General features: G+C 42.5%; 1 protein-coding gene across 7 annotated transcripts in view; it reads left to right on the top strand.

The window, feature by feature from the left end:
* BCAS1 (brain enriched myelin associated protein 1) overlaps positions 1–17,879 on the top strand; it is a 54,107-nt gene that overhangs the window by 31,072 nt on the left and 5,156 nt on the right. For 2 of the 7 annotated variants that reach the window (XM_083744354.1, XM_083744358.1), the window contains exons 6-10: positions 2,029–2,073; positions 4,770–4,904; positions 7,387–7,422; positions 8,729–8,956; positions 11,632–11,793. In XM_083744354.1, coding sequence (XP_083600480.1) covers positions 2,029–2,073; positions 4,770–4,904; positions 7,387–7,422; positions 8,729–8,956; positions 11,632–11,793 — 606 coding nt within the window. Of the gene's footprint in view, positions 1–2,028; positions 2,074–4,769; positions 4,905–7,386; positions 7,423–8,728; positions 8,957–11,631; positions 11,794–12,574; positions 12,641–16,321; positions 17,877–17,879 lie in introns of those variants that run through there. The other 5 variants (XM_083744353.1, XM_083744352.1, XM_083744356.1 and 2 more) reach the window with 5 other exon arrangements.

A 17,879-nucleotide genomic window follows, 5' to 3' on the forward strand; every position in this document is an offset into this window, starting at 1 on the left:
CACTATTGCCTGTGATTGCTTAACTGCTGGTGAAACAAGCTTTGCAATCTTTTTTTAAGCCTAACTAAATATACATGGCTAGAGGCAATGGAAAACTTGAAATATTGTGTACAGTTATGGCCACTACAGCACTAAACGAAGATCATCAAGCTAGAAAAGGACAACCCAAATGATCAAGGGGCTGGAGCAGCTGCAAGGGTACAACATTTGGGGCTATGCAGTTTTAGCAGGCAAAATGTGGTTAAGAGGGGACCTGATAGAGGTGTATATGTTAAGTTGTGGGTGAACATATCAGACGACACAGCGATTCTTCAAACAGCTCTTGTTTTTCACAGGCCAGGCCAGAACTGAACTGAAGGGTTCAGTCAGCCTGCTTATATAGAGCTCCAGTACAACGTTACTGTAACAACTTTCTAAAACTATCCAATCATTGAATGTCACTTTCGATCCCTTATTTGCACAACTATCTACAGTATCCCCCTGCTAGCCCAGGGTGAGAACTTCAGTACATAACAGCATAACATTACACAAGGTATGGCGAGAGTGGACAAAGAAGTTTTTCTCCCTTTCTCACAATACTAGAACTTGGGGCCAATCATTGAAGCTGAATGGTGATGGGGGAATCAGAGCAGGCGAGAGAGAACACAACACATAGTTAAGACTATGGAATCGGATGTAGTGACGACTGCCCATTTGGATGGCTTTAAAAGCAGATTAGACAAATTCAGGGAGAATACAGTAAGGCTATCAGTGGCTACTAGACAATCCATTGCCTCTAGTAACAGGGGCAGCATGCCTCTAAATCCTAGTTGCTGGGGAGAGTTCTGTTGCACTCCTGCCTTGCCTTGCCCTGCTTGCAGGCTTGCAGAACCATCAGATTGGCTGCCGAGGGAACACTGAGCCAGACTGGCAGGCAGGCTTTGGCCTGACCCAACAGAGCACTTATGTTCTTGCATTCTTGGAACAGCATAACGGGAAAGAAGAGTGGGCACACCACAAGCCATGATGGCCCTATCATTTACAGCTAGGATTCTGTAACTGGGATTCCTGCATTGCAGAGAGCTGAGCTACAAAACCCTTTGGGTCCCTTCCAACATTACAATCCTATATGTCAGGTGCTGGTGTGGTTGCTCGAGAGCAAACAGGCAAGACTCCGACCTGTCTTTTCCAGGCTTTATTCTTAGTGCAAACTATTTACAGTGAAGAGCGTCGTACGTTCATGTCTGGCTCAGTCGCTAGCAGAATCTGGGAGTGGTCGGTCCTTGTACCTCCCCCAGCATAACAGTCGTGTGACCCCCCAACCTTCTCCTCCCCTCCCTGCGCCGAAACCTACTGCGCAGAGTGGGCGCTGGCAAAGGGGTACTTCCCTCCTCTCCGATTTGCTCAGGCTCTATGTTGAGGCTTTCCCTGGCATCCCCTGATCCCACCACCTCCTCTCCACTGGAGGTGGGGCTTTCCTCCTCGCCAGAGGAGGAACTGCTTCGCAAGATTTTCGGAGATTCCCTATAACACAACTGCCCTTCCACCTCTCGCCTCTGAGCTGATGGCAGATCCCTGACACTATGGTTCCATCTTACCCCTTTCAGCTTTCTATGGGGGGAGGATGCTCTACAATCTTGTCTTCATGCTGACAGATGCCCATTTAATTTGCCTTTGAGGAATACTTCATAATCTCCCTAGGTAGCTTGTTCTAGCTTTGAATTACTTTTACAATTAGGCTGTTCTTTCCAGTGCTTAACACAAGTCTGTCTCTGCATTCGAACACCATTGGCCTTTGTCCAATCCTCCTCCATAGAATTGGAAGGAACCACTAGGGCCATACAGCCCAACCCCCAGCAATGCAGGAATCTTTCGCCTAGCGTGAGGCTCAATCTCATGACCCCGAGATTAGGAATCCCATGAGCTGAGTTATCCCAATTTAAAATTTGCACACTTAATGTTTCTCTTCCAGCTAAATTCTCGTTCAGTTCATGTCTGGTTTTGAATATTGCACATTTCATGGATTGTTTTCTTTTCTTGAATTGAAAGGTATCTCCAAGCAAAGCAGATTCCAAGGGTGACACTGAGGACAAGGTGAGTGATTGGAGCCTGGCAATATAAGTTCAATATAGACCCCTCCTCCCTTTTCTTGGGATACTTTTCTAAACTGGCGTAATGTGTACTTTGGGACTGGTTCACACATGCATGCACAACCCAACCTACATTGCAAATAATTGCATTTGATTTGATGTCAGGCAATATTAAAGACCTGTGTTATTGGTTACCGCAATTTATTTATCTGACTTATTGCTTTTCATGCCACCTTTATTTCAAGGTACTCTGGCTAGCATACCAAAGCACTGCCTTATTTTATCTCTACAACAACCTTGTCATGTAGCTCACACTGAGATACAGTGACTAGCCCATGGTCAATCAGATTCCTAGCTGAGTGGGGTTGCTACATTTTTAAGGACTATACATGGGCAGAGGGTGTTTAGGTGCATGCCAATAATGTAAATTGGCAAATATATATTTGAGAGTACCTGTCTCATATAGGTTCATGTGTGAGAAAACTAAGGTGTGTTGCAACTCCCTGTTGCAGAGTGGTGTGTGTCTTTTCTGTTCAATGTATGAAATGGCCCTTAGAACTGATTTGTTGTTCACCTGTTTCAGCACTTCTCTTACCAAGCTGGAACCCCAGCCTATTAAGAACCCAGACTTTGATATTCAATATTTCTTTGGCAATTTGACACATTTGTGCAATTGGTTTTGAAAGCGTTCGTTGACGGCAGAAAACTAAATTCTGCATATAATGGTGCATTTCTGCAATATATCAATTTACCTTTTTATGTATAATGTTGTGCCTGAGCACACGCTTAATAACTGGGAGGTCTTTACCACTAGGTGGCATCAACTTTATTAGGAAGCTGGCTGTTCTTGGCCCCTAGATCATTTTCTGGAGAGTACAGTGGCCCACAAGACATCTGTCTTCTAGACTATTAGTCCTAAGCAGGAAGTTAAACAGACTAAAGAAAAATCAGAAAGCTCCCTACAGCATATGACTATCCTTGGCAGAAAGACCAGTTTGCATAAGCAGTAGGAGACTCCCAATTATAGTATATTGCTTCTGAGCAGCCTTTCTCAAGGAGCATCATGATACCTGTGGCAAACTCCCAGCTTGTTTTGGGGCTGAGGACTTGGGACATTATGTAGGAAAAGGAAGCATCTTTGTGTGTCTGCCACCTTCTTGGCCCTGCATGATGAGAAGCAGTGGCTCAGGAGCATAGCTGTCAACATTTCCCTTTTTTTAAGGGAAATTCCCTTATTACAAATAGGTTTCCTCACAAGAAAAGGGAAACATTGACAACTATGCTCAAGAGTGCAGCACACATCATTCAAAACACGTATTCTAAGTTGCGTTCATCCAGGACTGCTGCAAAGCTCAGCATGTGCCTTTTATGCCTTTGCCAAACGTTCTGCGACACCCCAAAGATGTAGCTGTTTCTCAGCAGATGAATCAATATTTGAAAGGGTTGCATGAAGGCTGAAGGTTTGACTAGTGCACAGAATGGTGTGCTTAAGCAGTACTCGTTATAATAGTGATTTCCCCCCCTGCTGTATGATTTAACTTAACACAAGGGTAGGGGGCATTTTTATGTCCTAAAGGCCACATTTCTTCATGGGCAGCCTTCTGGGAAACACATGGCACTTGTATGTGGGGCCAAATGTAATGAAATAAAAAAAGGAGGCCAATAGATGTAACTCTTGAACTTATTCAGTGGGCTGCGTTCCAGCCACACCAAAGCCAGCCGTTTCTTCAGAAATTCATCTCTCTCTGTTTTCCACCCAGGCAAACAAGAAACACTATCACAGTTCAAGGACACATTCCAGTCAGGCAAAAGCGCTGAGGAGCAGGGCTGCTAAGGGGGGTGACCAGGGAGGGGGCTGTGTTAGAGGCTCACCAGCCCAGCCTCAAGAATGTTTTGGGGGAGAGACAGTGAGATAGTTCTTAAATAAGTGAAACGCAGAGTCCTTTTCATTGGAGAGATGTGTAGATATGGACACTATTTTATGACATTATAGTGCATATAATTCTTCTAATGCATAGGCACATTTACAAGTGTCACAAAAGATTTGTTCTGCACTTGTAAGCAATTGATTTTTGAGTGTGCAGAACCTGTTTTCTTGAACTCCCTGCCTGTTAATATTTGGCCTAGGTTGTACTCAACACTGCTAAAAAGCTTTTTTCATTAGGGTGAGTGCCTGTTGCTCGGTCCCTGCTCCTGCAAACCTAGCAGTTTGAAAGCACATCAAAGTGCAAGTAGATAAATAGGTACCACTCTGGCGGGAAGGTAAACGGCATTTCTGTGCGATGCTCTGGTTTGCCAGAAGCAGCTTAGTCATGCTGGCCACATGACCCGAAAGCTGTACGCCGGCTCCCTCGGCCAATAAAGCAAGATGAGTGCCGCAACCCCAGAATTGGCCGCGACTGGACTTAATGGTCAGGGGTCCCTTTACCATTTTAACAGGATGTGTAATTGTATTATGTACATTGGGGGGGGGGGTTAAAGAGAGCTGCTGATTTTTATCCATATTTTGATACTGTTGTTACCTGCCCTTTTTAAAGGCTTTTTTAAAATGAGTATTTTACGCTGTTCTGCAAACCTCTGCCATAGAGATATTTCTTTGATTAAATGGTATATATATCTTGCTAAGTAAATAAATGTTGTGAGCAAAAGGACAACACAGGCTGCAGTGGAGACTCAGCTTTGAATGATGTCGCCCAAAAGGGATCTCAAACAGGCCTTGGCGGGCAGCTTTCTGAGAAGACGGCGGCCGATTCCCACGTGAAAGGCACCAAGAAAAAGAAGCCAGACAGCCCCAGATTAGGACACAGTACATTTAGCAAACTGTTTAGGCATAAGGTTGGTACTGGAGACTAACAAAAATGGAACCCTGAATGGCAGCAGATGAGTCTTCGCATTGTTGACGCAGAATGAAAAACTGCAAGGATCAGACTCCCTGAAGGGCAAAATCCAGCTTAGTGGGGAGGGAGAAAGAAGGCGTCTTGAGTGTTTTAGAGTCTGGAAATCTACTCCTTAAGCAACATCTGTGAATTCAGGGTTCAGGAAGGAAAACCCTCTAACCAATTCATATTGACCATTTCCCATGTTGTGTTAATAACTCCCTCTCACTAACAATGCCCGTGCTGCCTTTAACCTGAGGTTCGATCTGACAAACAATGAAGTCAAAAAGAGACTATTAAAATTACACCTGACATGCATGTAAAGCATTCAGAGAATTTCACATGCCATTATATTAACGGTCCTGCAACAGGTAGGGGGCCCAGTGGTTGTGCTATTTGTGGTGTCTCTTTCTAGCAGTCTTGAAGAAGCTCCAGAAAGCTACTGGACCAGCACTGTAAAACTGAAATATAGAATAACAGAATTCGATATAACTCCCATCAGTGAAAGGGGGAAATTTGAATGTGCGCTCCACTCGTAAGAAGCATTCCACACCATAGCGGCCACTTGCGCCTCCAGTGACAATGATGGATCCAAGAGTACCCTCAAGCTAAAATCTTGCTCCTTTAGGATAACTCTTCAGATAACTGTAGACAGCTGGTTCCCTGAAACTCCCTCACACTTGTAGAGCAAAGCAGTAGCTGTAAAGACCCAGAATGAATGCATGGCTAATTTTGAAGAATTGTAGGATTTGTATTAGTACAAAATCGTAGCCAAAACCACGTCAACGTATTATTATTCAATATTAAGTATCAATATTTCTGTTTGCAGGAAAAGAATGGGAGCATTCTATCCTGAGGAATGCATATAGACAAAGACCCTTGAGCTGTGGATGGAAAATGAAGTTAATTTCTGAGTTCAGAAATTCCACTCAGACACCCACATGGAATTTTTGGGAGTAGAGGGGATTACATAATAAGTGCATTGATTTGGAATAGAATGGTAGTGGGAAAGGCAGTTAGGCTGCTCCAAACGAAAGTATCATATCAGTTGCTGTATTTGAAAAGGAAAGATCAACACATTCACCTGAAGGGGGATGAGCTATAGAAGTTGTAACTACAAGATCCTATTTAGGGTCAAGAGAAAAGTTTTGAGGCTCCAGCCCTAACTGTGCTTAAAAAGAAATAAATCTCAGGTAGTTCAGGTGTAAGTATGTCTGAGTAGACACGAGGATCAAGCTGGGAAAAGGTTGCTTCATAGTACGTTTTGCTAATTAAATATATACATTGATAGATGCATGCTCACACATCTGCAAGATGTGCATCTTGTCACAGAGGGAGATGTGCAAACTTCACTATGAAATTTATAAAGTGGCACAGTGAACAGGAGCTGCCAGTCTTGCTTCCTGTTGTCCCCGTACCTCATATCTTCTGAAGCCAGCACATTCTTCCTCAAAACCATGGTCACCTTCTGAACCAGGGAAACATTGTTTTTCAGGTCTTAATGTTAACACTAATTTCAACCAAAAGTATGTTTTCTAAAAAAACAACCGAAATAACATAAATACTAATAGCTGGAAACAAGTTCATTGGTGCATTGGGATTACATGAGGAGTTCATTATTGTACACAGTGGTACCTCAGGTTAAGTACTTAATTCGTTTCGGAGTTCTGTTCTTAACCTGAAACTGTTCTTAACATGAAGCACCACTTTAGCTAATGGGGCCTTCTGCTGCTGCCGTGCCACCAGAGCACGATTTCTGTTCTCATCCTGAAGCAAAGTAAGTTCTTAACCTGAGGTATTGTTTCTGGGTTAGCGGAGTCTGTAATCTGAAGTGTATGTAACCTAAGGTACCACTGTATGAGAGAAATATACAATGGAAGATATGAATGCGTACTATGTTTTCAAAAATGGTCACTTTCACTAGGAATTTATGGTGGAACAGGAACAGTTGCCATGACTGTCACTTTGAACAACAACAAAATGTCTAGGCACACTTTTTAATAACAAGAATACAAAGCTGAAAAATGAAAGAACTGCAGTTAAAATATTATGTTCATTTTTCACATGGTCTAGTCCTTCCCCTGCCCACCCCCTTAATTTTCTTAAAAGGGTCTCTTCTTCAGTCTTCAGAGAGTAGCTGGAAGTGGGGAAGCAGAAAAAGGTCCTCCTTTCCTTCCACTCTGCAGTTTTAATCTGAAATTTTAGGAGCAGTACTGCGCCCAGAGTTCAGAAACTGCTCGCACTAATGAAATCCCCTGTCACAGAATGCGCCTAAAAGAATGGGAGTTTTGAACACTGTTCCGAGTTATAGGGTTTCATTATATTTGCCGTAAGGCAAACTGATCGTGTGACTCTATCCCTGTTCATAATCACAAGTACTGGGATGTATGGAATGACAAAGCCCCAAATGACTTGTGTATGTGCATTTCCTCTTCTTTTAGGCAAAGAAAGATGCCCAGCAGGCAGCAAATACCAAAGTGAGTAACACTGTTGAAAAGCATTCATGAGTTTCCAGTTGCAAAGAACATTTCTACAAGTTTCAGATTAATAGAGAGCTAACAGTCTCTTACCTGGCATTGCTCATGAATTCAGCAAACTAAAAAATAAAAATAAAAATCAGTGCCATTTTGAAACTAGTGGTTAAAATCAGTGCAGAACAGTTCAGCCTACCATCTTGATTCAAAATGGCATCCAGTTGTATCAAAATAGACAAAAACTTGCTCTTTGATCTCAGGATCCACCATGTAGAATTTGGTTACGATAGCTTAAGTGTCCAAATGTATAGAGAGCAATCATGTGCCCAAAATGTGACTTTAAAAGTCATTTCCTATAAAAGTCATTTCCTCTTCGCCCATGCTATAACCCAGCCTTCCACAACTGGTACTCTCCAGATGTTTAGTACTACAGCTCTCAGCACTATCAGCCAGTGCTGCCATGCTGGGAATTGTAATCCAAAACATCTTTGTCGTTTAATTGTGTCCGATTCTTCGTGACCCCATGGACCAGAGCACGCCAGGAACTTCTATCTTCCACTGCCTCCCGCAGTTTGGTCAAACCCATGCTGGTAGCTTCGAGAACACTATCCAACCATCTCATCCTCTGTTGTCCCCTTCTCCTTGTGCCCTCCATCTTTCCCAGCATCAGGGACTTTTCCAGGGAGTCTTCTCTTCTCATGAGGTGGCCAAAGTATTGGAGCCTCAGCTTCAGGATCTGTCCTTCCAGTGAGCACTCAGGGCTGATTTCCTTAAGAATGGATAGGTTTGATCTTCTTGCAGTCCATGGGACTCTCAAGAGTCTCCTCCAGCACCATAATTCAAAAGCATCAATTCTTCAGAGATCAGCCTTCTTTATGGTCCAGCTTTCACTTCCATACATCACTACTGGGAAAACCATAGCTTTTAGAGGGCACTAAATTGGGGAAGGCTGCCATAAAGCACAGGGTATGCATAAAAATATAGGAATGGATGCTCTTTCATAAGCTATAGTTGTGTCATGTTATCTTGTATCTTTCCCCCCATCCTTATTATTCCCCCCACTTTTTGAAAACACATTCAGCACACATTACTCTCCCTGCCCAAGAATCCTGAGAACTGCAGTTTCTCCCTCACCGAACTACAGTTCCCAGCACCGTTAAGAAACTATTGTTCCCATGGTTCTTTGGGGGGAAGCCGTGTGCTTTAAATGTGTGTTGAGGTAAATGTCTGGCGTGGGCCAGCACCGATCCATTCTGCAAATTTTTAAATGGCCCTTTGTCTATTTACAAATTCTTGTGTATGTTTCCAGATTGCTGAGCAGCCTGTAATCACTGCTACCGTGACATCGGAAGCAAACGTCACTCCACCACAGGAGAGTCCAGCCGCAAAGCAGAACACAAGGGCTCCTGACCCTCCTGCGCCACAACCAGCCACAGCGACAGTGGTTGTCACCAACGAAACTCCAAAAGAAATAATAATAACAAAGGAGAGATCTTCTTCTACTCCTACACCCCTAAGTAAATTCTTTCGAAAAAAGGTACGTGTAGATTTTCTGGATAGCCATTTTCCTTTCTGGCTAGATTTATTTATAGGAGTTTTTTTCATATACCTCACAATAGGTCCTGGGTTGACCCAGTGTTGAAAGGCTTCTTAGAACTGATGATGCCACAGCAAAGCCAGATTAAATGCAGGTTTTCCATGGGAGAGTCTTTATTTATTTACTTGCACATGTCAATGAATTCAGAAATTGCTCATTGAGCAGCAGAGCTAAAGGAAATAACCGCTCATTTGTCTTATATGCATGCCCTGTCCATTTCGCAAAAGCTCAAAGCAACCTGCAATATAATAGCAACTTGAAACATCAAACGTTGCTTTATTTGTGCTAGATTTAATTACAGCCAATCTCTTCAAACATACCTCTATTAACACATCAGCTGAGGTATCCCTTGTCAGTATATGGAAACATCAGCAAGAGTAACCGTCATCAGCAAATGAGAGTCAAATCAGTAGCAGGGGTACCATCAATACACCATTATGTTTTTGGTAAGCCATAAAATAGCCAGTCAGTTAGGCTTCCTGGGTGACTGGATATTTTCCTTGAACCCAGACGTGCCTGGAATTTCCTCCCAGGATACAACTGTTATCACTAGTGAAACTAAACCCACTGCATCAACATAGCATGAGAGACAGAACGCATTTGGGCTACAGCTGTAGCAGCACTGGCTGTAATATGATCCCACACTATACTGTTTTTTAAAAAAACGAAGTCCCAGGAGATTGCTTCTGCTCTGCCTTATTGAGGATGCATTCTGCTTTGGGAAGAGAACAAACTCCTGCAGCTAGATAACTGGTTACATCTGGTGAGCTGGAAGACCAAATTTAATTGCATCAGTGCAACAGCTAATGCCATATGCTAATAAAATTTACATCAATGGGGATGCAGTTTGACAAGCACCACATCAATATTTGTTGTTCTGGAGTGGTTACAAGGGTTTCTTTGAACGGTGCCATTGGATTTTAATGTCCATGCTGTATTTTATTTCATAGCTGAGATTTAAGGTATTCTGTCTTTCTGTTCAGTCATCTTTTGTTGCAATATAGCAATGCTGCATTAGATTTTATACTAAGAGTAAAATAAAAGTTGAAGATGACATGGTGACCATATCACAGCCGCTAATAATGGTGCTGGTTCTTTTTAAGGTTGTGTATTTTGTTTATTCCTGATTTATTATTTGTTCTAACTGTCTTGTCAGTAAACTCAGGACCTCTCCAGACATCCATTTTATGTGAATTCATGATTATTTGTGCTGATGGTGGTATCGGGGTGATTATTTGCAATCCTGCTTTCAGTGGGGCAAACGTACTGATGCATTTCCAAACAGTGCATCTCCCCAACTTCCTCCTGAAACCCTGTAACATTCCATACCACAAATGTTCGCTGGTCATAATTTGCTGTGCCATAGCACAAGAGTGCCCCTTCAGACTCCTTTCCAACATTGCAGCGGCGTCTCCCAACAACTAATAAAGTGGACTGTCCAGTATAAATCCACCACTAATGAACACCCGCAAAATGTCTGGAGGGGTCCTCAACTGATGTAATTTCTGTTACTACTGTTAATAACACCACAGGCTAAGTAGCTAATGGTTACTTCACTCTTGAATTTAAGCGTGAAACTGCACATTGTGATGCAAACAATGGGCTGCTGGCAAGAAAAGCAGCTCTGTGTTCAGTTTTCTCCTTTTTCCTTGTGACTATTTTGCTAATCTTGCCCACATGCTTGACAACACAGCTTTATGGGTTTCCCCAACTCTGCTCCACATAACTGACTGCCCCCTGGTCAGCGGCAGGGTAGCACATTATGTTGGTCAATACCATGGGAAATTTCACTTCACGCTACCAAGGAGAAATGGGAGAACTGGATCACAGACTGCCACCTTTCAGCAGCAACTCTCTGCTGCCTAACATTCAGTTCCTCCCCAACATCTAATGTTATGGGTTACCGCACCAGTGAGTAAACAGGCAGTAGGGATTTCATAGCCTACCTCCTTGGCACTTTGTTAATCACAGTGTTGCAGAAATTCCACCATTGCCATGCCAAAAGTAGAATGAGCAGCGATATTTACAGATACCATGGGCATGTGAATCTGAGCTTTATCCATACATACAATGAAATCACTTGTACTCTTGCTATGCTATACCACTTCATGCTGCAAGTAGGCGGGATGGCATGTCTGATGTTTCTCTCACATAAAAATAAATGCCATGCATGTAGAAATGTAGCATGCCAGGGGAAAAGGTTCTAACCTAATTTTCCACCTGGCATGCTAATTTTCTTTGGGAAGGGATCTGATGGTCTGTTTGTTTAAGTCATTTGTGGACTATCAACAGGTCTCAAAGTAGTTTATATCACTGAAGCAGTTTGTTAGCTTTTATAAGCAGCCAAACATATTCAGGAAGTTACCAGAAAGGATTTTCTCCAAGGAAACTCTAAAATCTAGTTGTGTTTCACAGAAGGTGGGAGTGGCATCCAGGGTGCAAAAATCCAACCTGTTTCCTATAAAATCGGTCTCTTTAAGTTTGAAATAAATGTTCATCCTTCTGAGATGATGGCTCTTATTCTCGTAAGTGATTCTGAATTTCTAAAGTAGGCCATCTTAATTTATCTAAATGCATTCCGCTGTTCCTTAACATTTGTTACAAATAACCTGCAGACTCCAACAGATGACATCGAGGTGATAAACACGGAGAGGATCGAAGCATCTCCCCAAGCCCCAGCTAAAGTCGAAAGCAGAAGTCAGGAAGCAGCAGAAGTAAAGTCCAAAGGAGATGAGAAGCCCAGCAAAACTAAGGATCTGAGGAAATTATTTAAATTGGTAAGAAGGGTATTTTTGAATCTGTATGGCAGGAGGTATAAAGTATGACCTAGGAGGGCTTAATTTGTAAAGTATTTGAAAAAGCCAAACAGAGTAGTTAGAGTACCGCAACATTTGTTGGTGGCCTATGGTGGAGCAATTCCTCTCATGATCTCACCTCCCTTCCTTACTTCCACCTCCTGCAACAGGCACCATATTAGAAACAGTCAGACCTACAGAGTAAACTCACCACCTCCATATAAGTCATACAACAGATAATGGGCACTTAGAAGTTCCAGGCAGGTGTGTATTGTGGAATCAAAACTCTTCATACATGCAAGTTTCTGGACACTGCCAGCATCAAAATGCCAATGTATAATTTCCTCCCATTTAATCCACATTTACCCCACTTTCTGGAGAACCTTAAGGCCATTCCCTCTTCTAAATGTTTGTTGATTTTTCACTCCACACACTCAGTCAAACAGCACCCACCAGTGAACTCTAACAGGACCTGCCCAAAGTTGTTGCCTGCCTTCAAAATCACAGCAAGCCTATAAAGAACACCCGAGGAAATGAGAAGTCTCCACATTTGCCCTAAATTGACATGTTTAAAGGGCTCCATAGATTGGAAAGAGGGAGGTATGCATTATCTGGATTGGATTCATTTGAAAAAAGTTCACAAGTGTAAAAACAGGGTTAGGGGCTAAGGAATCTAGCTAGCATTGTCTGTTAAAGTCCTCTGTAACCACAGCACTACAGAAACATGGCAAGAAGAAATGCATCTAACCCTTTGTTATTCTAGCCAGTCAGAGGTGACGCAGTAGTAGTTGCTCCAGAAGAGGTAAATGGGCAAGCCCCTGATGCCCAAGTAAGTGTATGGATTCAATCTTCTCTTGGTGATGGGTTCATCTGGTATCTACTTCCGGAGCCTTACTTTGCTGCTGCTTCTTCTTTCATGACAGCAAAACTCATCTGTTCACTGAGCATGTTTTGTTCAGCCTCTGACCAATTGTGTTCCTTACTTTACTTCCTTCATTTTTTGCAGCTGAATTTGGGACTGTTGGGTTTAAAAACTGTCACCATTGCCTTTGGAAACAAATCTCTGTATCCATAATTGCAGTCAAAACTAAAATTAATAAATTGTTTGGGTTTTTAAATGACCAGATTTATCAAAAGCACTGCAAGCATATATCCAATAGTTCATGCATTTTATACATTTCTAAAGAACCTCCAACATCATTTTAAGCTATCAAATCTTTACAAAAATTCAACACAAGGATAAATAAAGAGAATTCCATCTTATCTGTATGTTTGTTCTCATGTTTGTCTTAAAACCCTCCCTATGTTCTTATTTTTATGTGTAGTGCATGTCAGTCTGGCATCTGTGTAAAGTTCTTAATACTGTATCAAGTCCATTCACTTCATATTAACTTAGTTTGCTATTTCTTCTACAGTAGTGAAATAATACATTTAAAAGTTAATGGGCTGTATCCAACACTGCTGTTCTGCTCACACAGCAGATTTTCACTTATGCAGAACTTCTCCTCTCCTCTCCTCTCAGTCCCTGATCACCCTCAATAACTGTTCCAGAGTGTTGGGGGACTTTCCAGAGCAGATTTGGGGTGGAGGGCATCACAGGAAGAGAAGAGGAAGGTCCTATCTTGCAAGTGGAAGTCGTGTTCCATTGCAAAAGTGAACTTCCAACTAGTATATTAATTTATTGCATTTAATTAAAGGTTAGCTCTGCAACCAGTGATTATAAGTACCTTAGCTTCTTTTTCCCAGTTATGTGCTGTTAAAACCTTTGCCACCATTAATACATAACGAAGTAGAAATGGCTGTACTGCAGCCTTCATATATTGGATCAAATGATTTGAGATTTAGTACCTGATGTGGACAGTACAGGCAGCAGACTGATAGCTTTCATTTGTGAAATGTGGATACTCATTGCTGTCCATTGCGAACCACAAAACACAGGCCTATTGCTGAAGCCTGTGAGCTAGCAGAAGCTTATCTTTTGGGGGCTCAGGGGTCCCATTGGCCCATTGCAACCCCTCCAGGGGCAACATAAAATTGGAAGATGCACCCAGTGTGTGGGGTGTGTAAGCTCTCTGGATGAAGGACTGACTGCCCATGAACCATATATAAGCCACTGTGAGCTCTTTGCAAGAAAAGTAGGCAATAAGTGTAACAAATAAACATCCCTTCTCAGTTTGCACTGGGTAAATAGGGGACACTTACTTTTCTTTACGATGTTTGGTGTTGGGCATTGCACTGGTTGTTATCAATTCATTTAGCCGACCGTCCCTTTCAGTAAGCCTTGAGGCCTTACGTTATAACACTCTACATATGCAATGTGCCTACAACACTTCACCGTTGCTAAGGGAACAGTTCCCAATCAGCTCCATTTAACTTCATGGTGGTGGCAACAGTATAGAGCCTTGAAAGAAGAGGGGAGAGGTCACCGCACAGCAAAAAAGTACAGAAGCAGACTCTTTGCTGCACCACTCTGGAGCACTGCCAGTGCAAGGGCCCATTTGTCCTCTGGTGGGGTATCCCCTCCTTGGATGCTCTGCTATCACTTTCCTGATCTTTACCGAAATGCAGTCCACCAAAGGTTGAAGAGTTTGATTGATTCAGGTCTCGAGTCAATTAAAATCTCTGGGGCAGACGTGAGTAGAATCCGTCGGGAAAACTATGATCCCGTTAATCTGGTTTTCCTTTCTCAAGAAATGCGAGCTGCCTACAGGCTGAGACAGATTGTTGGGTCTGGATCAGCTGTTAGGAAGGGGAGCGATACAGTTCATTATTTACAGCTTTCCTTTCTTCTATTTCCCTGCGTTCTTTCCTTCAACATTAAAATGTGCCAAATTTGCTGCTTTGAAACATGCTGATATTCTGCCTGATTGAAAGATAAGATGATATCCTGAACATGCTCTTTCCACTTAGCTCAAGGGCAACCTTTTCTTGACACCACCATTTGTTCTTCACAGTCAGCTGAAAATTGTGAAGAGAAGGAGTGGGATGATCTTAGAAATCACTGGGTGGCTGCAGTGGGGCTGCATTTTAAAAAATGCTGAGCTCCTGTGTTTTTAACAGTTTCGCTGCAGGTGGAAACGGGGGGAAAACCAATTCTTTCCTCATAACTGTACATCCTTAGCAATTGCTAGAGGGTCATATACTTCCTTTAGTGCTTCCCCAACCCACCTTTCCCTTATGTCAGTCCCTCAGCTTTTAATTCAAACCAGCCATGAATAGTTTGTGTAGACATAATGGCCCAGTCTGCATGGAACACTAAACCAAATCATGGCGTGCATGAGCAGGCATGTGGGTTCCTGGAGAGAACTGCTTTGCTTCTTTGCTGGTCCTGCTGCTGCTCCATTCCAGAGAGCCAAGCCATGGTTTGGCTTAGTGTTACATCCTAACCCAGGCTCATTGTTTAACTAGCAGACAAACCAGGAACTGAAGCCAAAGTTTGTTCTATGGCTTACTGCTCATAGTTTGCTTGTTTGCCATGGTTCAGTCAGCCATCCCTAGCCTTTAGTCATTCTTTGTTGTAACCATGGTTGACAATGATGCACCTAAGCTAACCTTTGTTTCAAATACTGGGCTTGTGTTATCACAGTGGTTAATGGTGTGGCTGATAAAAACTGTAGGTATTGGGAGAAATTGAAGAGCTACAGAGAGAAGAAGGGAAGAGCTACAGGGAGGGCAGGAGTGCCAGCATGGTCCTGCGACCATGGTTGCCTGGGGCCATGGGTGCCATGCAGTGTGCATGACCATGGCACCAAAATTTGTAGGTACCCGGCCCCTTCATGGGGAATTTTGTGGGTGCTAAGGCACCCAGGGTCCCAGGGAGTTGGCAACTATGAGTGAGGGTCTCTGCAATCAAGCAGCCCACACCTACATCTCTTAATTGTGGTTTGAGTCTTGAGCAAGGAACTGCTTGTGCACCAGCCTAGACAATAAAGTAGGGATGTTTGAAAAGAAACAGCATGGGAACTTTCTTCATGCAGATTCCAGAAGCTGATTCTGCATTCTGTAAATGTTATTATGCCAGAGGTATGGATTCAGAGGTTTCATATACCAAGGCACACTGCCCGAGCAAATTAAATTCAGAATGTTTTTTTAAAAAATAATAATTAAAACTTAAGAGTTTTATGTTAACCCACAGGTTGCCTATAAACCCTGAAAATATCATGACCTGTGACTTTCAGCCACCTTTAAAGCATGTGTGTGGCTTCCAGATGTATAGCTTGGGCATAACATCCCAGATGCACAATAATGACTAAAGGCAGGGAAAGGGGTGCATATTATTTTGTTTCACTTTGTAATCTAACATTGCCGTTCACTTCCTCTTTCTTTTAAACAAACTGTAGCATTTTGTTGTGAACCTTTTTGAACTTTGTCCATATCCTGTTCTTATTTCACTCCCTTTGCTATAGTGAACTGTCTTGTTATTGTTGTTACTTTGGAAACAATAATAATAATATTTTAAAAATGAATGAATGTAAAAAGTCATGTTTTCTCCATTTGCAATTCCATGCAGAATTTTCTATGGCATTGGACTACCTTGACCAAATCATGGCTTGTCAATCTTCTGGTGGAGTATTGTAATTTTGCACTGTGGAAATTTGTCCATGCAATCTTTCTTTTCTGTAGCCCAGTGTCATTTATCTGTTATCTTGATCTTTCAAATCTTTCTCTGTCTCTGTCTCCCATCTTTTGGTTTCATGCTTCATGGCTTGGGAAGAGAACACTGTTACTGCTTTGTTGTAATGCTGTTGTTGCATGCATGCATGAGAAAACATTGTGTCTCTGGGGTTGTGTTTAGATGGTAACTTCCTAGGCTCCAGATTATAGATCCTATTATTATGCAAATTATACCTGATGACATTTCCTACTCTGCATAACTATGAAAGGTGCAGGAGCCCTGATCTCCTTTGCATCTGGCCAGCCTAGTTGCCAACATGAGAAACTGCATTATACCAAGTCAGGCCAGAAATCTATATAGTTCAGTACTGACTACACTGATTGACAGTGGCTCTGCAGGATTTGAGAAAGGGATTCTCCAAGCCTCACCTGGAGATGCCAAGGATTTAACTAGGGCCTTCTGCATGCAAATAAAGTGGTCCCATTAGGGATTCCAAATTTTAAGGTTTGTAGATAATGTTAAGTACGAACCCTGTGTTTGATGTATCGATTACTCATTTTGTGGGGTGCAGTGAAATGTGGGGTTTTCGCTGCAAAACAACTGCAAAACTTTGGCACAGGTTTGGAGGGGATCCTAAATTTTGGGGTTCATAGTTAATTTTCAGAAAGAAAGTGCTCTGTCACAAAAAGGGGGAATACCTTTTTGGTTTAGGAAACTGTGGCGGTTATTGCAGTGTTAAGCAGTACACCATGCAAATCCCACGTTCATCTGCAGCTGGTTCCAGTCAATTGGGTGAGCGGCATTGATTCAAACAGCCCATGTGTCTTGCCATGTGGTTCAAATATCGCTGCAGCCTTGAAGTCACTAAGCAGCCTTCAGCAAACTGCTGCCTCTTAGCCTCAGAACTCCATCTATAATATGGGAGTGGCAGTCACCCTGGACTGCTTTAGAGGATTGTTGTAACTACTCTCAAGGTTATATTTGTGGCATGCTTTGGACACTCTCTAAAAACATGTTAGGAAACTCTGTTTGTGGGATGCCTGAATAAGATCCATCTAGACATGGCCCTAACTTAAATGCCTTCCTCAATTTTTTATTATGCATGGAGAAATATTAAAAAAAAAAGACATGTGTAAAAAGAAATGCTTTGCAGAAAGCCACTTGTGCATTTTCCTCCACGAGAGCAGTCCCACAACTGTAAAAAGGGCAACTTGGGGGGGGGGGGCAGGCTGAACATACTAGTATTATGATGTGCAGCCCAATCCTATGCATGTGCAGGGAGAAATAAGCCCTACCATGGCTCTTATTTCCTCATTAAGTGTGCATAGGATTGCAGCAAATAGATTTTCCACCATTTGGGTTGCATGTGCATTGGAGGCGAGGGAGTTTTAATTTTAAATAAACTGGGGGGCCTCCTGCCAAATGCATTTCTTTCTTTCTTTCTTTCTTTCTT

Source organism: Podarcis gaigeae, assembly GCF_964106915.1.
Source record: "Podarcis gaigeae genome assembly, chromosome: 6".
Taxonomy (NCBI): Eukaryota; Metazoa; Chordata; class Lepidosauria; order Squamata; family Lacertidae; genus Podarcis; species Podarcis gaigeae.